The sequence below is a fragment of the Ailuropoda melanoleuca genome, chromosome 16 (assembly GCF_002007445.2).
Source record: "Ailuropoda melanoleuca isolate Jingjing chromosome 16, ASM200744v2, whole genome shotgun sequence".
NCBI classification, from domain to species: domain Eukaryota; kingdom Metazoa; phylum Chordata; class Mammalia; order Carnivora; family Ursidae; genus Ailuropoda; species Ailuropoda melanoleuca.
In genome coordinates, this window is record NC_048233.1 from 36,046,704 (window position 1) to 36,072,314 (window position 25,611).

The following is a 25,611-nucleotide window of genomic DNA, read 5'->3' on the forward strand; positions in this document are numbered from 1 at the left end:
AATTTGTTCAAATATCTCTTCTAGACCTCTGTTTTTCTCCACCCCCTCGGGGATGCCGAGGATTCTGACATCAGAACGTTTCATCGAGTCAGTGATCTCCCATAACCTACATTCTTAAGCGTGGATTTTTTTAAGTCCAGATTCTATTTTAGCTTTCTCTTCTACTAACCCATCCTCCAATTCGCTAACGCGTTCCTCTGCCTCGGTGACCCTGGCNTGACCCTGGCCGTCAGAGCCTCTAGTTTTGACTGCATTTGGCTCATAGAATTTTTAATTTCTGCCAGATTCGCCCTCATTTCTGCCCTTAGAGATTCTATATTCTCATTAACATTTTCGCTAATACTTTTTTCAAGTCTACACATCATCTTGACCATTGTTACTCTGAATTCCATTTCTGATAATTTGGTTAGATCCATATCCATTAGTTCTGTGGCAGAGGCCACAGACTCATTGTTTTCTTTGCTGGGGGGGATTTCTCCTTCTCGTCATTCTGATGAGGAGAGGTTGCGGGGTTGTCCAGAGCCCAAATTATTTACTGGATCCCAGGCCGTGCGCCCTTGTTTTATAGGGACCGTAGGGATGTGGGCTTCTTGATTTTTCAGCCTGCCTTCTGGGGGAGCAGCCTGCCATACCGATACTCAGGCAACCCTGTTTGGGTAGAGTCTCCGTGTCCCCTGCGAGGGGGGATGGGGATGGGCACGCTGTGAGAGTATTTCCAGGCCTTTGTTCTCTGGTGGCTTTCCCTGGTGGTCGGCTGTGCCTCTTCTGAGAGTCAGAGCAGAAGTGGCTGAATCTCAGCCTCTGTCTCAGAACTGAGGGATCGCGGACCATTCTCCACTGATGTTCTGGCCACTCTAACTCTGTTTCTCTGTTGGTGCTGCTCAACCCTGCAGCGTCCCGGGATGTGCGCCCCACACCCGGTGTCCCAGCCCTCACTTCCAGGGCTGGCACATCTCTGTCCTTTGTGTTTCTAATGCCGCCAGCCACCCCTGCGCACTTCCAGAGCTCCCGGTCTCAGTCTGGATCCAGTGAGCACACCGGAGCTCCGTTTCAGTCTGGTAGCACGCGTTCCCCTGCCCACGGTCTCAGTCTGCTCTCTCGTGGGTGCGGGTCCGCGAGTCCGCCCGCTCCCCCGTGCAGGTGGCTACCGCTTCCCGGAGCCTGAACGCGGCGGCTCCCTCTCCCTTCCGTTTATCTTCCGATTTCTGTGCGCGGTTTCATGGCTCCCCGCTTCATACCTCAATACTCAGTGCTGGAGATGTTCATTTGTAGAGATCCAGATGTATCTTCCTGCATCTCAGGCTGATTCCGTGGATGTTCAGGCTGGTCTGATACCTCTCCAGCTCAACTCAGGGGACCAGCTGAAAAAGGGGTCCCCTACTCCTCCGCCATCTTAAAATCAATGAGCATTTAAATGAGATACAGTGTTTCACCTCTCAAGTGAGAAGGCTCAGTGTTTGTGAAGATAAAGTGCAGTGATCAGCTACTCTCATACCTAGGCTGTGAGAACTTTAAGCTGTCCTGGCCTTCTTAGAAAGCAGTTTGGTAGCAAGTATCACAAGTCAAAAATATTCATGTGCATTAATCTACTAATTCAGCTTTTAAAAACCTTTAATAAGGAAGTATTTCAAAATGGTAAGAAAAGTCAGTAAAGATTTAGTCACATATTTATTTATTACATATATATACACTTATATATGTTATTTACTTATATACATTATATATAAAAACATCTCAGCTAAAATATCCTACTTCTAATCCTTCATACAGTAGAGTATGGGATAGCCATGAGAAAGTATGTCCGTGAAAATATTTTATGACATGTAAAAATGTTATGGTTATGATAGGCTTAAGGAAAGGATAAAATATGTAAAAAGATCTTTAATATGCATTTGAATCTTTAATATCCTGAAGGAATTATGCCTACATATAAATAGTACATACATTTATTTTCTTTATTTTTTATTTATTTTGATAGGAACCATTCAATTATAGGTGATGGAAAATCAGTCTCCAGTTGGTTTAAACAACAACAACAAAATGAGGGTGGGTGGCATTTATTGGTTCCCGTAACTAAAAATCCAAGGTCTGAGGTATGGCTTCCATGAAGGATAGATAACTGCAGCCCAGATGACATCATGGGGTGTATGTTTTGTTCTGCCTTCATTCTGTGTCCAGTGGTCTTCCCCCCTTGGTGGTTGTAGGCACTACCTTATGGTCTCAAAATGGCTGCAGGATTCCAGATCTCACATCACATGCAAGCCAACGGAGGTTTCTGTTAGCAGCTTCTTCTACTGACAAAGCAAGCTTCTCTTTCCCATAGACACTAGTCAATCTCTCCTCACATCCCACTGGCTCTTACTAAGTTATTTGTCAGTCCTTGAACCAGTTGCTGAGGTCAACAGGATGAGATACCTATTTGTCACAAACCAGTCAGGATATACCTGTAAAGCCGAGGGAGCGGGGGGATGATCCAGCTCAAACCATAGGACTGAAAATTAAGGAGCAGTTATTCCCCCAAAGCAAAATCTGGGTCTGCTTCTAAGACTGGGAACAGATCCAAGGCAGCAAAAGCAACCAGTGTCCACCATGGAGTAATTTCAAATGTTCTGTAATCATAAAGTTATAATCAGAAAAGATTCATAAGGAGCTTGAGAATGAAAATCCTCCTGTGAAGAAGTATGGAAACATATCAAGTTTGTAAAAGCTCTGAAATGAGTTAGAATTCATTTCCTAACCCATGTAGGAGGCAGTGCCATGTAGATGCTAGACTCTGGAGTCTCCGAGTATCTCAGTTCTTTCAGTTACTAGTTGCTTAATTTGGGTCAAAGTCTTATTCTTTGTGGGTTTTTTCCCGCTGTTAAGGATACCATACTACCTATCTCACAGGGCTGTTGTTGAGGATTTTAAAAATACTATGTGTGCTGAGGTGAAGAGTAAGCATTTAAAGAATCTCAACTATTATAATTAATTTAAAAAATTATTATGGAGATTTTAAAAAATTATATGCAATTTAAATGGCCTATATTTGTTATGCACAGAGAGGAAGGCTGGGTACACCTTCGCTAATACATTTTTCTCGGCCTTGGCTAATTTTCACGTGTACTCACACACACAAACATGTCATTCCTTTCACAAGTATTAAGGCCTAACTGTGAAGGGAAGGAGATAATGAGAGAGATTAGAAGAGGAAATACCATGCCTTCTCTACAACCTGATGGCTTTAAAAGTAAGAAAAACATCTTGTTAACACTTCAGTCGCCATATTCACAGCTACCATTTATATGATGCTTTTCCCATGTGTAGGCCTTAATGTTCTAAGTGTTTTTATCTGGAGTAACTCATTAAATCCTCACAGCAATCCTATAAGTTAGTTCCCATTAGGATCCCTCACTATAGGGGCAAAGAAATTGAAGCCCCAAAGGTTAAGTAATTTGCACAAGGTGCCACAGTGTGAGGCAGAGCTGGGATTCAAATGCAGGAACCTGGCTCCAGGAGCCCACCTGTAACCCGTCCGGTTACTGCTCTCCACAGGTGAAAACCCGCCTCCCTCTGTTGCTGCAAATAACATGACATGATTTGCTTGGCCCTGAAATGCACATTCTTTGTAGCTTTTCTCCCTGGTAACAGTCATCATGAGCAGTCAGACACATCGAGTGCATGCTTTGGAGTAAGTCCAAGAAAGTAGATGTAGGAAAAACAATTTAAAAGGGGGACCTTCAGTGTGCATTATTCAGGGGCCAGAGAAAACCTGCCTAGTGAGGAAGTGACATCCTACCACCCACGTACAAATTGGGCTTCAGATGCGCCCCCACTGACATGGGGTCAGTGCAGTCAAAAATACAGCAGATGAGTGAAATGCATCTTGTGCAAATGCAGGTATTACTAACTGCCAACTTCAGATCTTTAGATCTTAAGGGTGAAAAGTGTGTGAAACTTTCATCAGCTGAGACCTGCTATCCTTTCCAAATTCCCTCAGGCACATCTGCAGCCTCCCTGGTCCTGTTCAAAATCTCACCTCATGGCAGGTGACTAAGACAGAAGCTAGCACCTACTGACCCTTGAACCAGTGCTAGGTTCTTTGTTGGAAGGAAACATACCCCCTTAATGGATTGTAACTGAGCAAAAACGTTAATGCATACCCTAAAGAATGCCGTAATTGTAAGAGAGAGGTTTTCACCGGTTCTGCTCTTCCACTTTTTCCTCATCTGAAGATACATTCTTTTTTTTTTTTTTAATCTTCTTTTTAGAGCAGGTTGGTGTTTGGAGACAAACTGCATAGAAAGTACAGACTTACCATGTGCTGCTCCCTTCCTGTGCAGTTTCTCCCATTGCTAACATTTTCCCTCGGTGAATACACTCTCTTTTGACCTTCATCATTCCTTTCCCTTTTTTTTTTTTTTGAAATTTAACATGCTTGATTTCCGCCTCTCTCGTGGTCGTTGTGTGAGAGCCCCATCACTTCCCACATGCACCTTGTCCGTTCACACAGGGGGTTCATTTTTAAGTGTAAAAATTCTAGTGAATCTCATGTTGCTGTGTTTATTTTGCTTCCAGATCCTATTGATCATTGCCTCCGTTATTGGGATCATTGTCTACAGGCTGTCAGTGTTCATTGTATTTTCTACCAAACTTCCCGAGACCTTGAATGGGACAGCCTCGATCCAGAAGTACCTGACTCCACAGACAGCCACGTCTATCACAGCTGCCCTCATCAGCTTTGTCATCATCATGATTCTCAACATCATATATGAAAAAGTTGCCATCATGATTACTAATTTTGGTAAGGTCCTATTATAGCTTAGGTCATTTGTAAGACATTTGTGGAGCCCAGTGAAAAATACAGTCTGTCTCTCTTAGGCATTTCAATTTCAGCCTGTTACAACTTTTACAAAATTTCAAGTGTAAACATATTTTGTCTAACCTGTGTGGGAAATGAATTATCTACAGCTTTGCATTCGCAAAGGGGACAAAGCAAAGACAATCATTATAATGTCCAAGCTCTGTGTAAACAGATCAGTGCTGAATAATATTTTCAATTACATTAGATCACGTACCCTATTGTTGAAAGTAAATAGTCTCTTTATTGCAAATAAGTGGAATAGGGTCATGGTTCCAGTGGCAAATATGCTCCTCTTTTGCTGAGAGGACAAGTAATCACACTGTTGCATGGCTTCTCCCCATGCTGTTCATATTAATATCGTTCTGTTCTCATCAACTCCGGCTTTTGTAATAAATGTCTCTCTCTCTCTCTGGCTTGTATCCCAGGCAGCTGGTTAGTGGTCAGAGCTAAGCGCTCCCCACATGCTGCATATGCCTGGGTCATTCTCCAAACGGTCTGCTCAGCGGTCATCTTCTGAAAATGATCAGACTGCTTTAAATTTCTAAACTAGAAGGATGACCTGTTTTGACTTCTCCAAATGCTTGTAACAAGTTCCCCCTTGTTTTGTTACAACAGCCCTACCTTATCGCAGTTCAGGAAGACAAGAGAGTATCATTTAGCAATCTGTTCAAAAATAATCTTTTTGTCCACTCAGACCTGAGAGAGGACAGCCTTGTCCATTTGGTAACACTGGGCTCATAAATTTTAAGGAATCCTTGACTAATTGTTCTGTGGGGGATATTGTATTCTTGGCGGAAGGGGGAGGGGGGACTCATAGCGATGCGTAAATTTGGAATTATCACAGTAGCTATATTAAGGAATTCAAAACAGCTTAAACAGAAACAGTGTGAATTGTATTTTTTTTTAAAAAACATGTTAACTCATGTATCAGTGTCTTTGATTAGGGTCTCAAAGCTGTTCACAATTTTAAAATCTTACCTTTATTTAACTCCAGAACTCCCAAGGACCCAGACTGATTATGAGAACAGCCTGACCATGAAGATGTTCTTATTCCAGTTTGTCAACTACTATTCTTCATGCTTCTACATTGCGTTCTTTAAGGGCAAATTTGTGGGCTATCCAGGAGACCCAGTCTACTGGCTGGGAAAGTACAGAAATGAAGAGGTACAAACTTAGAATTGCGTTCTCTTGACAATTTAAGCTGCTCTGTGTTTTCTCCCGGGTGCCCAATGAAGAGTTTCTTCACTGTAGATTCTTGAGATTCTCTTAGCCTCCCCGGAATAAATATCAGCAAAAAATAAAATTAATGACTCAATTTCATGTTAGACCCATCTAGAATTTAAATGGGATTTTCTTTGTAATATTCCAGTGTGACCCAGGTGGCTGTCTCCTCGAACTGACGACACAGCTGACAATAATCATGGGAGGCAAAGCAATCTGGAATAACATACAAGAGGTGTTACTTCCGTGAGTATGAAGTTGTGTAATCTTGGGGCTGTGACTGGGGGGAGAACAGCCTACCCATCCAAAGCATTTGCCTGTGTGTTCATGCAGGTGCATGCCCACCTCTACAACGGAGTAAACTATTAAAGGTCTCCAGACAAGATGGTCCACCCAACAGTGTAAATGTATCCAGTGTTTAATAATTATGTTGCAAAGAAAAAAAACGTATTTAACTTGAATCCCCATCTGCTACAGTTTATGCCTATTAGCCCATTGTTGGTAGCAGACTGATCCTAGTTCTTGGAGAGATGACCTTTGTTGGGGCTATGAACTAAGTATTTCCCCGACTTCTCACAACTTCCTCCTCCCTTATAGTATGCTTTAAAAATCAACAGTAGTAATTTGCTGAGTTCCTAGTATGTGCCAGTCACTGTATTAAGTGCTTGATAGATCTCTCTCTCATTTAATCTTTCAGACAATCCTTATTTTTATCTCCCATATGCAAATGAAGATTCTGTGGCTTAAAGCACTTAAATGATTTACCCATGTTCCCATTATCCATAAGAGGCTACCATGGGATTCAAATTCAAGATCCCAGGACTCCAAATCCATGTGATTTCAACAAGAGAAGTTCTCTTGCAGTCCTAAGGCACAAGATTACATAATGTTTTAAGAGATAATCATCTAAAATAATAACCACAAATGTTTTGACTTGCTGTTCTTTCCCTAAAAAATGAGGGCAACAGATGTTAGCCAAGGTCACACTGTCCTTTTAAATCTTCACTTAAGCGCTATCCTGTATCAAAGTGAACAGTCCAGTGCTATCTCAATTTCTGCACATTTTCAGCATGCTTATTATAATTCTTTTTTATTGCTGCTGAACAGATTACCCCAACCTAACGGTAATGGGAAGACAATGAAAAAAACACACAAAACAACAGAGATTTAAGATCTTATAGTTCTAGAAGTCACAAGTGTGACACATATTTCAGTGGGCTACAGTCAAGGTATTGGCAGGCGCCATGTTCCTTTCAGAAGCCTCTAGGATGAATCTGTTTCTTTGCCTTTTCTAGCTTCTAGGAGTTGTCCACATTCCTTGGCTTATGGCTTCTGTTCTCATCTCAAAGCCAGTGGTGTGGCTATGCGTCTGACTCTTCAGTAGTCACATCCCCCCAGCTCCCTCCCTCCCTCTAGCTTCCGCTTTGATTGACTCTGGTGATTACATTTAGGCCCACCTGGATGATCCAGGAAAATCTATCTTAATGTCAGCTGATTTGCAACCTTCATTCCCCCTTACCATGTAACTTAACATATTTGTATGTTCTGGGGAGTGGGACGTGGACATCTGTTGGGGGACCATTTTTCTGACTACCCCACGTACATTTTCAAGATAATTTCTGGCTCTGAGTTCCTGTTCTCATAAAACTTTTGATGTCTCTTCTGTCTTACCTCCCACATCTATACCTTCTGCTTATGCCAACCCAAATGCCAGTTGTGGCCCCTCTCCTCAGTGTCCTCCAAAACCACTCACATTTTGGACATGGAGCCAGAAACCCAAACAACTTTAATTTTGAAATAAAAAATCCCCATCTTTTAAGAGTCTTTCCTCCCACTATTTAACTGGATTTTTCCCCCTATCACCCTTCTTTGTAGGTTCCTGGCTCTGCTGCCTGTCTTCCCCCCACCACATAGAACCTCCCTCTCTTTCTTTCTCCTCCCTCCCCTAACTTCTCCTCTCTCTTCCCTATTACCAAGTTCCTGTTCATTCTTTGTGGAGCATTTAACCTTTTTTTTTCCCCCCTGTCTTTATAGAGCAGAAACCTCTGCGTTTCAATGTGTCCTTCCATGTTTCTTCACCAGGCTTCATCCTCCACCTTCAATGTAAACTATCAGGGTCTATCTCTAAGTGTCTCTAAGACACTCCTCTTTCCCCCCAGCTCTCTCCTCACCTCTCCCCCTCCTCATAAAAAATGGGTTCTGGTCTTAGCTGTAAAATTAACATTTTGGGGCCTTACTAGGCAGTGAACAACCCTTATCTTCACTGAGTTCGTATTCAGTTTTTCCAAATGTATAACAGTAGGTCATGCACAAATATTGGGTTTCTGTATGAAAATAAATACCTCAAATAAAGGAAAGGCTTAACTCGGATTAGTAAAAAGCAGTTTTCTGAAGGAAGTAGGCTAGTATTTAAACTAAATTTTGATGACTAATTGGTTGTCAGTGAGCTATTTTCTGATTCTAAAAAATAGTGGCTGTTGGGGAGGACAGGTAACGTATATTTCCTAAACTGGTACTGAGAAATTCGTGTGAAGCGAAACTTGTTCACATGAAATACTTAAAAATAAAGGACGTGCGGGGCGCCTGGGTGGCACAGCAGTTAAGCGTCTGCCTTCGGCTCAGGGCGTGATCCCAGCGTTATGGGATCGAGCCCCACGTCAGGCTCTTCTGCTGTGAGCCTGCTTCTTCCTCTCCCACTCCCCCTGCTTGTGTTCCCTCTCTCACTGGCTGTCTCTATCTCTGTTGAATAAATAAATAAAATCTTTAAAAAAAAAAAAAAGGACGTGCATAGTGTCCAAGGTCTGTTTACACCTGCACTTCAAGTGAGGCCATTGTTGCAAATCTTAGTGAGCTAAGCTTTTTGTTTGGATATTTCTACTCCTGGCCTAAAATACTTAAGGGCAGTACGTTTTGAATTATCTTCTCCTTGTCCGAAAACTGGGAATGCTAAATTTTAGCCCCTTTAGAGAGTGACTCGGGCTCTTCTTCTCACTCTTCATTGTGGATAGGTGCCACTTTCCTTCTTACTGTTCCCACACAAAGTGAAAGATACAGCAGTTACTCTTGCTGCCCAAAACTACCCCCACCCCAAAAATATACAGGAGGGGAGGCAAAAGCCGTGTAAGTCATTAGCTGTTTTCACACCATTTAAATATGTCAAAAGGAACATAGTGAAATGAATGTCCCCATAAACTTGCCTTCTTCCACCCCCACACCACTTGAGGTCCTTGGTGAGGATTCCTGGAGCATATGAAGAAGGCTCTCTGGAGCTGTGACCCCGGTTCCCTTGGGGGTCCCACTGGCACCTAAATCAGTACCTAGGAGTTAGCAGACACTCCCCAGCACCTGTCGAGTGAACGAGTGACCCATAGCCTTCAAATACGTAACAGCAGCAAAGTAACACAGTTGTTCCTTGGACCCAGAGAAGACGCTCAGAGCCCTCTGGCCGTCCCTGCCTCACTTAGTATTTTGGTATTTGAGGCAAACCCAGGAATTTTATTCTGTGCTTGACAAAAGGCTAATACAATTGCTGTATTAAGCCACTAACTCTGGAGAAATTTTTATGATAAAATGTTAGGGAAAATAATTGTAGTTAAATATCGAGAATACCAATAGCATTGTTCTTTGGTGTTTAGATAATGGATGGCTGTAATGTTCATCCATGATATGTTTTCTGTATTTTTCACAATGGGTATGCACTACTTAAAATAAAGAAAGTAAACTGTTATAAGAGAAAATATCCCTTCTCAAGATCTGATTTGGCTAGAGGATGAACCAAAGACGTACAATAAGAGAACCCTAAATAGAGCTATCCCTCACTATCCACACTGGCCCTTTACTTTCAGGAACAGTAAAATAGAGTCAGGTAGTGAAGGATGCTTGTATTCAAAATTAGCAAGTGGAATACTGTGGAATTATCTGTAGCATGTGGATTGCATATGATAATGAAGGAACAAAGAGAAAACGAGGTGTCAAGTGCTTTACACCATGCTTTACATGTAATAAGGACTTTGGGAAGGGTAACTTTTTACAGTGCTGTTCTGCTATTGCTAGTATGCATGGTAAATTCCTAAGAAAACTATTTTCTTATTTTTCTAAGGGAGGAAGCTTCCAACTGTGGCCAGGGGAAGACGTGTCTGGTATCAGTATTTTTAAAAAGTTCTCTAGGTGATTCCCATGTGCAGTCAAGACTGATATCTCTGCACTAGATTCATAACCCACTAGAAAACCTAAAAGACCAAGGACAGTGATGGATGGATGACAGCCCAAGATTTCCTACTGCAGAGAAGTGGTTCAACTCAGGAAGACTGAAGAAGAGGTTGGGAGTCTGTAGCTCAGAAAAGAAAGCTAATCAGAAAGACTTCTTTTTTTAATATCTATCTATATATATATTTTTTAAGATTTTATTTATTTGACAGAAAAAAAACACAAGTAGGGGGAGCAGGCAGAGGGAGAGGGAGAAGCAGGCTCCCCACTGAGCAGGGAGTCCAATGTGGGGCTTAATCCCAGCACCCTGAGATCATGACCCGAGCCGAAGGCAGATGCCCAACGACTGAGCCCCCCCAGGCACCCCAGAAAGACTTCTAATATGACCTGTTACAGGTGAGGGAAGGCAGTACAGTATAAGATGGGAATGCTAGAGAAGCTGGTCATACAAGTGGTTGCCAGGACAGAAATTTCGTCCTCAGTCCAAATTGTAATGGATTTGGAGCCCTGATAGTAGAAGAATGCTTCTCTGGGACATGGAGAGGATTCCGTCAAGAGGCTGAGGCTGGAAGTCTGAAGCAGAGCAAAAAACCCCACCGAAATAAGACAACAGAAACCAGGAATCTCAAGTTTGGGTGTCAGGAAGGGTGATGGATGATGCCACCCGTGTCACGAGGCCCCCGTCATGTTCCCAGCCTCGCCTGAGACTTGACTGATTACAGAGCTTTGGGTTGGGGACAGGAAGAAGCATTCCAGGTCATTCTAGGTGCTGACGTGAGATCCACTGATCCAGACAGCGTTGTGTCCCCAAGCCAAGATTCCAAGTCACTGAGGCTGCGTTTACCATCGGCCTCAGCAAGTCAGCCTCTGTCGGTCAGGAGAAAATCCTGGGAAGGGGGTTTTGGTGTGTTAGGAAATGTGCTAAGTACTTGATCTGTTCTGAATCATTTAATCCTGACAGAAAACTTGGGCAGTACAGGTTTTATCACCCTATCTTATCTGAATTTGACTGAAGTCAGATAGTTAAGCAATGAAGTGTGGATTCAGATTCAGGGGTGTCTGAGCCCTTGTCCCCTCTACTTTCCACAGCGTCCTGCTGTGTCCCTAATGTCACAGAAAAGAAAGAAGTGGGGAAGATCGTGAAGCCTGGGGCATGTTCCGTTGTAGAGTGGGTTCCTCCTCATGAACCTTGGGGAGTGGTGGGTAAAGAAACCAGTCGCCCTGGGACATGTAGCACGTGACAGGCTGTTAGTAATTCATCTGTCCGTGCGGGGGTGCGTGTGCGGCACCTAGACTTGTCTTTACAGTGGGGTGAAGGCTTCTCATTACCCGAATTGGAAAATCTGTCTGAGCGTGTTGTCGAATCATCCAAAGCTCAGCCCAGATGTTTGTATTTGAAGTTTTGCTGCTGTGCTTCTGAAGGTGAGCTCCGCAAGGAAACCGCACGCCAGCTGTTGCTCGCGGGGACAACGGCTCTTTAGGCTACAGGTGCACACTTCGTTTCACTGCCAACTTCAGTTTCATTTCAGGAAAAATCACCATGGGCGGGGGGGATACATTCATCTGGAGGGCTTAAGAAAGAAAATAACCTCAGAGATAGCAGACCACTCCGTGGGGCCGGTGTCCTACAGAGCAGAGCTGGCTGGGAACAGCCCGCACTCTGCTCTGTGACTTTGAGGAGGCATTTTTGCTTCTCAGGTCCTTCATTTATTCAGCTTAAAATAGGGTCTTGGACCTGTTTTGTCTAAAATGAAAATATATCCCCTTCCTCTCAGAAACTTTCAGTGGCTCCGGGATTCCCCCAGAGTAAAAACTGCCCAGATCCTCACAGTGGTCTCTTAGGCTCCCCACCGCTCAAAACTACCAGAGTAGTTTCCTGTTAGCCCAGGACCACACCAGGCTCCCTGCTGCTCCCGCCTCTGGGACTCTGTAGTCCCTGCTTCCCCTGCCTCCTTCATATTTTTATTCAAATGTCACTCTTCCTGAGCCCGTCCCTGCCACCGCCCCTCTCCCCCTACCACAAATGCGAACAATTTCAATTCCTTGTTCTGCCTCATTCTTCTCTGTGGCATGATCACCGGTTCACATACCATATCTGTCTTTATTTTATTCTCTCTGGTGATTTCATACTGGAAAGACCATTTTGGATAATAGCAGCCAAATGGGTGGTGGGGGGGGGTGGAAACTAAAGCTAATCAAATGAGAGAAAGTATTTCTAAAAATTAACTGCCATATGAAAAGGAGCTGGGTTAAAAAAACGGTAGCAGTTACAATTTTAATAATTGGTACATCTAGTACTATTTTTCAAAATATTTGGGGGTAGGGAGGCAGAAAGAAAGAGAAATTTAGCATGAAAACAAGCAATTAATTTCTTGGGAGGATTGTGTGTTTAGCCTGAGATATCTGCAAAATAATCTGATAATATTCTAATTTATAGTTCGATCTTTTTGGCAGCTGGGTCAAGAACCTAATTGGACGATGTCGCACAGTGTCCAGTGCAGAAAAAATAAGCCCACGATGGGAACAAGACTACCACCTGCAGCTCATGGGCAAACTGGGATTGTTTTATGAATATCTTGAAATGAGTAAGTCCTTAATGAAGTTTTAGGTGACATAAATTATATTGGAACATGTTTGGGATCCCAAATAATTACCTGGCATATTGAAATGAAAACACACACACACACACACACATTTTTCTCCACTAGATAAAATTACACAATCAGGTTTTCAAATAAGGTGACTTTGTGTATCTTTGTCAGTAGTTTTTGTGCAGAGCTAAAGGTTTATTACTAAGCAACGAAATGGAATATTCACTGAAGTACATCGTCCCCACTCTCCGTGCGCTCTACCCATGCTGTCTGAGAATGAACTCAGAACTATTATTAGAGGTGATTCAGCTTGGGCTGGAGTCCACACAGGCACAGCTGTTGGCCGATACACTTCGGAATGAGTCATTTAATCAAGCCTGGACCGAAAGCCTGTAGGAGCACGCTGTTTCCAGGCAGGAAAGATCACAGGGTTCCCCCTTTCACACCTCCCACCTGCTTTTGACAGTGTATCTATTTCTTCTGGCCCAGCATTTCTGCATGGTTCCTTGAGTAACCTCATGACTAGTCACTGGCTTGAACTTAGAACTAACATGTTGCTGGTTTGGAACTGAGATTTAGGACAGGTCCCTTCTTTCTTGAATGCCTTTGTCCATTTGTGCAGTATTTGCTTGGGTTCTGTTCCTCTTCCATTGGACTTGATTCTGCGCTCTTGGTTGCCTTTAAATGGACACAACTCAAAACTTTATTTTCAGAGGAAACACTGTCTTTTCTATTATGCATGACACACTTGTATCTGATAGAAGGCTTACTATTTACATGTTTTGTATCTGTGCCCTTTCAGTTAACCATTGCACTGAGTTACAGTTTTTTTAAGCTTAGGAGAATAGAAAAGGAGGCACAACATTTTTGGTTGACAGGCCTTGCTTTTTATGCTAGGGGTTTGTGTGCAAACATACCCCTTTGTGGTTCCTGTTTACAAGTCTGCAGATAGAGGATGGGTTTATTAAATCACGTTCTATATATAAAATAATTGCTTTTAAAAATATACATTAGACATGGAAACACATCTGCTTCCTTCTATGAGTGAAAGGTTCATCTTGTAGCTTCTTCAGTCAACGATACTTTGCAGCCTGGAGTTTGACTTGAATTTCATTTTTGTTTTTAATGTTATGTTTCGTGACCAGGTTCGATTAAGGGTATAGCTTCAGTACATAATATAGAAGCTATATTTATTTAATTTATTCTGTTTATTTTCAAAAGGACTGCAAGACAATTACTTCTGACTCCAAAATGAGTCGCAACTATAAATATTTCTTATTGGAGCTATTATCAGCATTAATAACAACAACATTCTGGGGCAGAATATCATTTGTTATTTTAGCACCAAACACATACCTTGGAAAAAAAGAGTTATTTTTCTGTAGTTGACTAGTCCAATAAATAGTGTCATGAGAAGAAGTTATCGGAAAAAGTTGTGCTTTGGGAGAAGTTGGCATGACTTTTAGAGTTTCATAGTCTCATTAAAATTGTTGCCAACAAAATAATTTGGCCTCTTCCTACCCTACAAGAAAGGTTGGAATAACAACTGTTAAAGACAGGTTTTTTTTTTTTTAGACTATTAAATTGTTTTCCTATTATCTAATATCTCATGAATTAGAAAAATTAATCCATTTTTGAGAGGTAGGCAGTCTGATCTGTATTCAACACCAGAGCAAAATCTACTTTTTGTTATTTTACTTTGTGAGAGACAGAATTGCCAAGTGCCTTTTGAATTATTTTCATTCCTCTAAAATAAATATAGAGCGCCTCTGATGATGGTCTCACCACCACAGCTCCCTCTTTCTGGTTTTCCCCAGATTCATGAATGACACCACCATCTGCCTTTTCAATTTTGCCTCCTAGCTGTGGAAGGGAACCAGCTTTTGGCAGACGATGCTGGAACCTTATACCCAGCCACCAGCTCTGTTCCCCTCTGCCCGATGGAGGGGACTAGAACTCCCCTCGGCCTGAAACACCCTTGTCTTCTCTCCCTGAGGAACTCTGGCCAAGCCTCAGCAGTAACCCTCAACTTTTCACACAGATTTGCTGCTCTTTTCTCTAGGCATTAACAGCACTTGATTCCTGCCTTGATGGCATCTGGCTGTGTGCGTGCCTGTCCCTACGTACCCCCAGACTGATTCCCCCCAAGGTGGATACCAGACCTTTGCATCTTTCAGCACTCAGCTAGAGCACCGCTGTCTGGACCTAGTACTCATAAATGTTTGTTTAAGTGACCTGAGCTTGGAGTTTCAACACACACATACAATTGTTAGTTGAGTTTACGTTAACATTGCCCCCACCATCCCGGTGAAGTTCTTTATGGCAGCTTGTTGGGGTTTCAGTTTTGAGTGAAATTTCTAATTTGTTTATGTCCACCATCCTTGGAGATTATGAAAGTAACCCTGGTGTGTTAGGCAGAATTGCCTCCCCAGGTGTCCGTTCCTAACTTCTGAGAGTTCAGACACAGGATATAGGGAAAGAGCCTGTCATTCGAAAATCCGGAAGCCATAAGATGACATTTTGTCTTTCTAGCACTGCAAACATAGACACTAGTCTTTTGAGAATTTAGTGATGGCTTCCCAGGGCGCAGGCGTCACAGATTAAATGCAGTAAAGTGACAGAGTGGACCCTGTTTTTCTCTGGCCCTGCCTCTTCTACCGCTGTTAACGTGACCTCACTGTCCTCCATCTCCAAGCTAATTTTTAAAAGGATCTATTAAAACAAGGACCTTCATATATTATTTTCTCTATTTAATTTGCTATAATTAATATCAACACTCCTTCAGCATCTTCTCGTGCCCACCCCTTTTCCTGTCTCTCCAGTGCTAACCCCATGTAAGCACCCCCTACACTGTCCAGGACTCAGGCCTGGCTTCCGCCACTCCCTCCTCACTACTGTTTCTGCCCACTGACGTTTCCTCATCTTTGCAAGCCTCCTACCGCTTTACTCGTTCACTCATTCATCCACTAAACATTTAGAGAGCACCTGCTGTGCCAAACACTGTATCGACTGGTGATGACACCGAGATAAGTAAGACAGGGTGCCTGCCCTCACAGAGCCGAGGAAGGGGTGGTGAATACCTGGTGGATTGTGAAGGAGGTGAATGAAGATCAGACTTCCTAGAGCAGATGATATTTGAACTAGATTTTGAGGGATGGATGGAAGTTGTCTACCTAAAGTAATGGTAAAGGGACTAGACATTTCATGCAGAGAGGTAGACACATTTAAAAGTACCAGGGCATGGAACAGCTTGGCCAGTTCAAAGAGTGGCAAGTAAACAAAGTATGGTGAGAACAAAGCATCCGTAGGTGGGAATATCAGGTAAGCAAGGGCTATGTCATAATGGGTCTTGCATGCTTAGCCAGGGGACTAGAACTTATCCCCCCCCCACTTTTTTTTTTTTTTTAAGATTTTTATTTATTTATTTGTCAGGGAGAGCACAAACGGGGAGGGGCAGGCAGAGGGAGAGGCAGGCTCCCCACTGAGCAAGGAGCGCAATGTGGAGCTCGATCCCAGGACTCTGGGATCATGACCTGAGTGAAGGCAGACACTTAATTGACTGAGCCACCCAGGCGTCCCTAGAACTTACCCTTAATGAACTTATCCTTACCCACCAGAATATTTGCAAGCAAGAGAATCATATGTTTATGCTGAAAAAGATCAGATCATTCTGCTGCAGAATGGAAGGTATTTGGAAGGAAAAGGGTATTTTGGGAGGCTACACCAGGTAACCCCCACAATTGGGTAATCCCCACACCTAAATCGAGGCAGTAGGCATAGGAATGGAGATCAGGGAGACAGATATGGTAAGTGTTAACGAGATGACTAGACTAGCAGGTGAAGAATAGAATTGTTGAGATAATTTCCAGGAGATTGAGTATGCAGGTGGAATATGAGGAGAAGAGCTGGTTTCAAGAAAATGGTTAGGCATTGGATATTTGGAGTGTGAGGGGAGGGGGTCTGTGGGATGTGTCCGTAGAAACGTCCATGAGAAAGTTGGATCCACCAGGAGCTGGAGGTGCAGCGGGGAGGCCATGGGAGTGATTCAGGCATGCCTGGCACAGAATTGATGAGGCCCTGGGGAAAGGGGGCATTTAAAGGGAAAATGGGGCAAGAGATCCACAAAGAAAAGAATAGCAGAACAGTTGGAAGAAATGTAGCAGAGGGTTGTGTTAACATAGAAGCTGAGAGGGTGATAATGTTACTTAAGAGGGACTTGAACAGTGACTGAAAGGAGCATGATGCAAAATATGCCGGCAGGGTGGGGAAGCGAGCGCCCAAGCCCGCACTTCATTGCTGGACAGTGCGGAAAGGTAGAAGCCACACTCTAGCTAGGAAGCATTTAAAAAACATTGTGTGCACACTCACGTGTGTGTGTGCACACACACACACATACAACCCTACCTTGGCTTTTTAAAATTATTTAAGTAAAACAAAAACCAAGGGGGAAAGGATAGGTTTGGCCATATCAAAAGCAGCCCTGTAATCCAGCACATAAGGTCTGAAAATGTGCACTGGCTTGGGAACAGGCAGTCACTGCAAAGTGAGCGCAGCGAGGGCCTGGCAGGAGGTAGGGCTCTGAGGAAGGAGGGAGTGGTGGAGAGATAGTTTAGGTTCTTCCTCGAGAAACTTGACTGCAAAGTGAAGAAGAAAGCAGAGAGAGTGTTAGCAATACGAGGTCATGAAAAAATTTAGGCAAGGATTATTTTTGTTTTTTGCCTTGCAGAATCCATAGGTCTTTTTTGTGTCCTTCGTTTCAAAAGTTTAGAAAGTTCTTCTCGACCATTAAAACAGGTTATACCATGTTGGTTTTTCTGGTACATTATTTTTTAATTAATCCATCTGTAATTTATTTTGGAGTCAAAAGCGAGGACTCCATACCAGTTTTTCCAGTGATGTAGCTAATTGCTGTAATACTTAAAATGACTGATTTGAAGTATCATTTTTTATAATATAGCAAAATCCCATGAATATCTGTATCTATTCTGTTTAATTCATACTGTGAATGCACTAGTTCTAAACTATTTTAGTTGCCATCGCGTAATAATACACATTAGCATCTCTTAGAGCTGGTCCCATCTCAGCCTTTCTCAGAATGTCTCTCATACTGTCAGTTCAAGCATCCCTCTTCGTTATTTGACTTGTGTAGTTGTGTAGATTACTTGAAAAGCTTTAGCATCACCTTTCAGCTTTTTTTTCTAAAAAATCTATTGGAGATTATTAACTAAAATTGCATTAGAATTCAAAATTCTATTTTAGAGGAAAAAACTGGTAAGTCCCCCAACTTGAGGGGGACGCTACACAATTAAGAGTATGGTACATCCTACCATCCATCCATTTATCATTATTTGTTTTTATTTTTCAAGTCCATGATCATATCAGTGTTAACATTTCTCACTAATTTATTCCTAAATAGTCTGAACTTTTCTTGCTATTATATTTTTTTAAGGATTTTATTTATTTGACAAAGAGAGCAAGAACAAGTAGGCCGAGGGACAGGCAGAGGGAGAAGCAGGCTTCCTGTTGCACAGAGAGCCTGACGTGGGGAGGACCCCAAGATCATGACCTGAGCTGAAGGCAGATGCTTAACCGACTGAGCCACCCAGGCTCCCCTTTTATTGTTATTATAAATGGCATCTTTTCTGTTTGGGATATTTAACTGGGCTAATTGCCAGTATAGTCCTAAATTCTGGCTTCTCTTAAATAACAAGATCTGGCAACACTGGACCCTCATTCCAGTGTGGCAGCTGTGAGTAGTCCCTTTCATTGGGCTCCACACTTGCCAGTGTACCACAGTTGACTGCACCCACTCCACACATTTCTGTTACTTGCCTGGCCCCTGCAGGCACACGATTCATGTAGGGATAGGTGGTACATAGACACAGCAGCACAGCACCAAGCACTGATGTCAACGTGTACGACATCACCAGCTTTGCTCCTTGCCTGCCTTTGCGGAAGGTGGCCACTCCTGCCTGGCCTGTGGACCGGCCAGATCTCCTCCTTCTGAAACATACCCTGGCCTCTCAGACCAGAAGCACGTACCAGGTCCTTCTACCTACATACCCCTCCCTAGTCTTGCCCTTCCTGGCCAGATTGGTCCCTGCGCCTTTTCTGAGCTGTAGCTGTAAAGGGGCTGTAAATCTTCCTTTTATTCACAGCCTTCGATCCATATCTATACTAGTTTACTTGAATTTTTTTTTAGATCTCTGGCCTTCTCATTTCTAACCTTTACACCCCTGTGGTACAGCTTGCCCCAAATCTGATGTCCCATCTATAGTGACGCCATATAAATTACAGACAAGGAAGAAAAGAACTTGTAAGTCATCACTTGAATTTTTACTTACTGTGACCACATAGACTGCAACAACTTCAAGATAAAAACTCCTAAAGAAGTGTATTTTGCCTTATTAGGCCACTTTCATCACATACATTTCTGTGATTGATAATAATATTACAGATTCTCTGCATGCAGTGCATTGCATTTGCAGACTCGGAGCTTGCCCATGTGCCTGTCTCCGGCATCTCTCCTCCAACATTCTCTAAGCATAGCCTTCCCGATTTCCTAGTTCTTATTTCTTTTTAACTTGTTAGATGCTTCCACAGTATTCCTGTTCTTTTTTTTTAACCCTAAATCACGAATCGTCTTCCACCATTCTATTATTTCAACAGAGAATGAATAATATACGTAGAGTGTCCCAACTTTACTGCCAGCAAATAACTTAAGTTGATTAAAGATTTTAAATATATTATTCCTACTAAGTGTATACGTATAAAAGAAACCGGCTATAACTAGTCTTCTTTCCAGAGACTTCACATGTGTCTTTTGTTCGGGTTCTTTCACTGTTGAACATTGTTTTATTACCATGGGTGTCTTTTCTCTTTGGGATTTAGTTTGTTGTTTGCCTTTTTCTGTATAAGAGTAAAGGAAAATATGTTTTCCTTCCATCCACCCACCATTCCATGATGCGTGTCCATTCCATTGACAGTTATTCAGTTTGGGTTCGTCACCTTATTTGTGGCCTCTTTTCCACTGGCCCCTCTGTTGGCTCTGGTGAACAATATATTGGAAATAAGAGTGGACGCATGGAAAATGACTACCCAGTATAGACGCATGGTTCCAGAAAAAGCCCAAGACATCGGAGCATGGCAGCCCATCATGCAAGGAATAGCAATTCTGGCTGTGGTGACCAATGTGAGTAAACCTAGGCTTCATAGGGTAAAGACCTTGAAAAGTCCAAAAATGCATTAGTGTTGCTACCTAAAGAATCAAATGTTTGCTTTTTTTTTTTTTTAATGGGAGGGAGATGCCAATACTATCTTCCATATAAAAACAGTTGTTATCACTGTGATTGTTATTATTTTTTAATGTTCTTAATTATTTATATTAGTATCATGACTTATAAAGTCAAGACCTCTTATGGGAGCAGCTGCTAAGAGTGACCATTTTACTACTATTGTTCTTTTGCTAAAGTTTTTATTCAATAGAAACATGGTAATAACAGTAAGTACCACCTCTCTTAATCCTCACAGGACTATAAAAGCAGTTGTCCAGTAGTGCTTTTATAACAGAGAAATCTGTCCACTTATAGTTGGAGGACCCTAAAATAAGAACTATCATTCTACCATATTTTACCCTATATTCTAAACCATCAACTTAAAATATTAACTATTTGATGATGACGTACGCATAAGCACGTTGCGTTCCATTCATGTGTTACCTTCCTTGCCTCCTAGAGCAGAGGCTCTTCAAGGAGGGGGGCTTTAGGTTGGGTCCCATCTCTCTTCTCCACCCCACCTCTTGGCCTTTGCTAGCCACTCGCTGGTTATTAGCTAAGCAGCCTCATACCCTGCATGTGTCCCAGCTTGAGGGAACAGAACATGGTCCTTTACAACCTGTATAGACTTTGCAGCAGTCTGAACAGTCAGCCCCTCTCCCTCTCTCCCTTTTTTAAAACACAGGCCAACAAGGGGCTTTCAGGGAGAATAAGTTCCATAGCAGCCCAGTAGGGGAATGGCCACCTTCCCTAGAAATATCCTTACAACGAGGGCTATTTCCTCTCTTATTTCACTGCCCATTTTACCCTCAGATCACAATTCCCAATAAGATGATATCCCAGTTTTAATTTCTTTGTTAAGCCACACTTGCCCTGAGTCCGTGGCCTTTTCCCATTAGCGCTTGTAGAAACAGAAGAGGATTCATCAGTGCCTGTGGGTCAGGCTCCTGGTCAGGCTCAGCCCTGCAGCCGCAGGTCCAACCCGAGGTCCAGCTCTCGGTGCCGCAGCTTCCCAGCTGCATGGTCTTGGGTTAGGCCTGAACACTTCAGAGCTTCATTTTATCATTTGTAAATGGAATAATTCCTTACCGCATATTTTAAGAATATTATATAGTGGGGACTTCAGTGAGTTCATGCGTGGAATGCACAGAGCCTGGTCCTCATGCAGCGTTAGCCGCTGCTGTGTTATTGTCTCCATCACATCATCAGTATCTAAACTAAAGGCACAAGAATTTTACAAAGTGTCACTGAGCCATGGTTACAGTTTTACACAATAAGGCAAATTATCTGGAACCCAGCTAGCACCTGCCCCCCAAGAACCCTTAATTTGTCTCGATTGTATGCTATCCCTGGTTTTTGGAGAAAGCTGCAAATTGCACACAAAAGACGACGGCTAGGTTCTGTCGGTTTCCATTCACCCATGTAGCCCACACCTTCAGCATCCCCTGTGCTACGAAATGAAGACTGATGTGCAGAAATGGGACAGTGAGGCCTTTCAAGTTCTACAGTCATAAAAGAATCTGCCACATGCAATACGCTGCACAGCACTAAGCAAGGCAGGGATGTGGACTTGTGTGCTTTAGGGACATTGGAGCAACAAGGTTTGAAACGAAAAGGGTTTTTGTTTGACCTCCAGCTAACCAGAAAATTCACATGACTCCCACTCCCCATTCCTCAGCACTCCGGTTTGATTGTGTTAGACACCTTCTCCTAGTATCCCCAGCATGGCTCCACTCCATTGGCACAAATGGGGTATTGGCCATGTTTGTAAGGCTCGTGTGTGTGTGTACATACATAAGCACATGTGTGCCTGCTAATTGGTGCTACTGGTTCTTATCCAGTAGTTGTTTTTTATCACTTAGACATCGTTTTATTATACCCTAGGAAAACTGCTTTTTAGGTCCTTGATTGAACAACGGACAATCCTTTTTTTCCATATTATTAGGATTTGATACAGGTTCTGTGTGTGTATGTGTCTGTAAGAATGAAACATGTATATTATTCCCTCACCTACCTAATATATGCCTCTACAATCTACGGGGCACAAAAAGGGCCCACTTTCCATAATAGGAGAACTTTCAACTACAGGAAGAAGAGAGTAGCCACCAGGGATGAGAATGGACGTCAAGCAAGAGTTTGGCATGAAGTCATTCAGCTTAAAGCTGCTGGTGCAATGAATAGGCTGAGTTGACATGGTTGTCTCAGGCCACAGTATCTGCCGTTGAAGACCAATTTTAATTTGTTTTGATATAAATGGAAAATTGCATTCAGAACAGCATGGGAAGGGAAGCACATTGCATTTACTTGCATTCTTGCAGTCCGTCTCAAAACAGCTCCATTCAGGAGAAACAAGTATCTTGTCAGAAGACAAGAGAATTCTCTTCCTGTTGGAATGTTTGTAGCTTCCTGAAGCACACCTGCAGGTGATTCTGTAAAAAGCTATGGGTAAATAACAGGAAATGTTAAACTAGTGAAATCTGGAAAAAGTAAAATATTCTTTTCTTACACCTTCCCCCACCACCACCACTGACAGGCGCGCACGCAAGCGCACACATACACGCACGCACACACATGCACACACACACACATGCACACACACCACACACATACACGCATGCACACCACACATGCACACATGCACACACATGCGCACACGCATGCACACACACGCACACACACATACACACGCACACCACAGACGCACACATGCTCACACACAATGCACACGCACGCACACACGCGCACACAGACATGCACACACTCATGCATGCACACACATGCACGCACACACATGCACGCACACACGCATGCACACAGACATGCACACACGCACACACACAACGCACGCACACACACACACTCCATCTCAGAGGAAATGACAAAGCTGGTTCTACCAGTGGGGGTAATTTTGCAATAGAAAAGCCCCTTCGTTGTTCTTCTTGCTCTGCCTGAGATCTTGTTTGTTGGCTTGTGGTCTCACTGCATCTAAACCATATGTTCAGACGAATACTATTAAAAATCGTCTTGTGCCAAAAACATGTCTTTCTGCTTCAATAAATGACTGAATCATTTAGCTTTGTTTATTCACATAGAATTTGAGTTTAAGTATATTCCTTCCTTCTTCCCTCTTTCAAGCCAATTTTATACATTGGAAAGTTTAAAGTCCAAATTAAAGAATTTTAGAGAAAATTCACGTAATTCATAATAGCTTTATATCCTGATAGAGGTCTGCTTGACACAGACCCAGGTTTAAAATTGATCTAAATTTATTCCTTTAACCTGGAAACTCTAAACTTTGTTATTTGAACATGTATAATGTTCAGAACTTTGTTCAGTTAGTCTTTTTGGAGTTTAGAGGCTTAGACACTAGATCTAATAGGTGTACACTTGACTGTATGAATGGAGCAAACCCAATATAGTTTCTTGCTACCTACATTTTAAAATTAATAAATTCTTGCTCTCTAATGAAGCAACATATGTAAGTACATACAGAGAGTTTAAAAAATCAGACTATGGGTTGACTTGTATAAATAAATCAAGATACTCTAGGGAAAAAAATATGAATTTGAAGGCCATTATTAGATTAAAGAAAATCTATTTTATGCAATTTATATTCTAAGAGGCAAGTGATTTAAAAATCAGTTTTATATCAATTGTAAACTCTAGAAAGGAATTCTGTAAGGCCAAAGTATTTGCATAATATTGACCCTAATATTACATATGCAAAATGGCCTTCTAAAACATAAAAGATTAAAATTATATCAAGTCGAGTTCCAAGGTTGAGTTGTATAATATTCTAATTTTTGAAAATCTAATTTATATACAATATATATAAGCAACTTGAGTTAATCCAGGATACCCTGGTCTACAATCATTCTTACTGTACTTAAGAAACATAATAGGCAACTCGTAGGCCTTTGCTTTTCAGCTGCAGGTGGACTTCTGGACAGCCCTTGTGTGAACTGAAAACCAAGAGGAAGTAACTGTTCTTTAAACCAGCTGCTCACAGACTTTAGGACAGTCACTATCTATATCCACTTAACACAAGGGATTAAAGTTTCTGAATCTTTCATTAAAAAAACCCAAAAACTGATGAACACCTGATTCTGGTGTGTCTGTTAAGCATAGCTATAAAGGCTCTAAATCAGTGCTCCTTTCTTGTTTTCCTCCCAATATAGGCCATGATCATTGCTTTCACGTCAGACATGATCCCCCGGCTGGTGTATTACTGGTCCTTCTCTGTCCCCCCCTATGGGAACCACACCCATCACACCATGGAAGGCTACATCAACAGTACCCTCTCCATTTTCAACGTTGCAGACTTCAAAAACCAAAGCAAGGGAAATCCAGACCCTAATGCTGTTATCCCTACCACCTGCAGGCAAGTTCTGCTTACTTGTTTGAAAATGCACCTCCTCTTTAAAGGACTTACTGTCATGTAATTCTAAATAAAATTGCTGGAGACATTTTTTCCCCCTGGCTTTCTTTTTAGCCAAACTTAATACAGACTGGGGTCAGAATTTACAAATCAAACCATAAAGCATGATTTAAAGATGGGAGTTGCAAATGATTGCAAGGAGAATGATCCAGGAGAAAAGTCTTGTTTGCATCTTAGAAATGAAGGAACTCCTTGAGTTTCAGTCGTAATGACTGATCTGTTACTCAAGCACAACCGGATGTACTGAGTGACAACAAAGTAGCGCTCTCACTCCAAGAAATGCAAAGATGAGAAACTCAAGGACCTCAGGCTCACCTAGCAGTGTGCGTGAAAGTATTCCTTAAGGCTTCTCTGCATTGATTGTAATGGCTGGTACGGTCAACTGTGGACAGTAAACATCAAGTGAATCAGTACTTGATAAAGTCTGCTGACTCTAGGTCATACAGTTTGTTTTCTTAATCAGAGTCTGAACCCTAAAGGAGGATTTAAATCTCATTTAGTTCAACTCCTCAAACCCTTCTGTGGTTCAGAGTCTCAGCAACACAACCAAGAAACCAGAAATAAGCCCCAAATAAATGTTTCTAGAGCCTCTTCGGAATCCCACATTGAATCTTCTTACTCTGAATTGACATAATTCTAAAGAGTAGTTAAACTCTTCCAGGTCTGTTGGGTTACAGGCAGAAAATTTGAGATGTGCTACCCGAGGGCGATACGAACAGCAGTAGCACATAATATCTAATGAGGAAATTAGGTGGGAAATTATAACGAGCTGATGGGCATTCCTCTCTACAGGGAGAGACAGCCCATAGCTGAGTGAAGCCCGAGGATACCATTATATAAATAAATTTATAAACTCATTTCTGAAAATACACTCCTTCGTTTTAGTGTTATACTCTTTTGAGAAAGCAGGAATAAAACTCTGACAAAAAAACTTCTAATACTTTTGTTTTTACACATATGGAATATGTCATTACCATCATCTTCCTGTTTTATGTTAAGTATTACTGGACTCATTATTTCAGGATTTTGTAGCCAAAT

The 25,611-nt window shown here is 42.2% G+C and overlaps 1 protein-coding gene across 3 annotated transcripts in view; it reads left to right on the plus strand.

The window, feature by feature from the left end:
• The window catches only part of ANO6 (anoctamin 6), a 180,431-nt gene that overhangs the window by 146,304 nt on the left and 8,516 nt on the right, over positions 1-25,611 (plus strand). For all 3 annotated transcript variants that reach the window (XM_019809093.2, XM_011236194.3, XM_019809094.2), the window contains 6 exons: positions 4,558-4,783; positions 5,838-6,007; positions 6,213-6,310; positions 12,725-12,855; positions 19,848-20,053; positions 24,314-24,516. In XM_019809093.2, the coding sequence (XP_019664652.1) occupies positions 4,558-4,783; positions 5,838-6,007; positions 6,213-6,310; positions 12,725-12,855; positions 19,848-20,053; positions 24,314-24,516 (1,034 nt within the window). The remainder of the gene's footprint in view (positions 1-4,557; positions 4,784-5,837; positions 6,008-6,212; positions 6,311-12,724; positions 12,856-19,847; positions 20,054-24,313; positions 24,517-25,611) is intronic.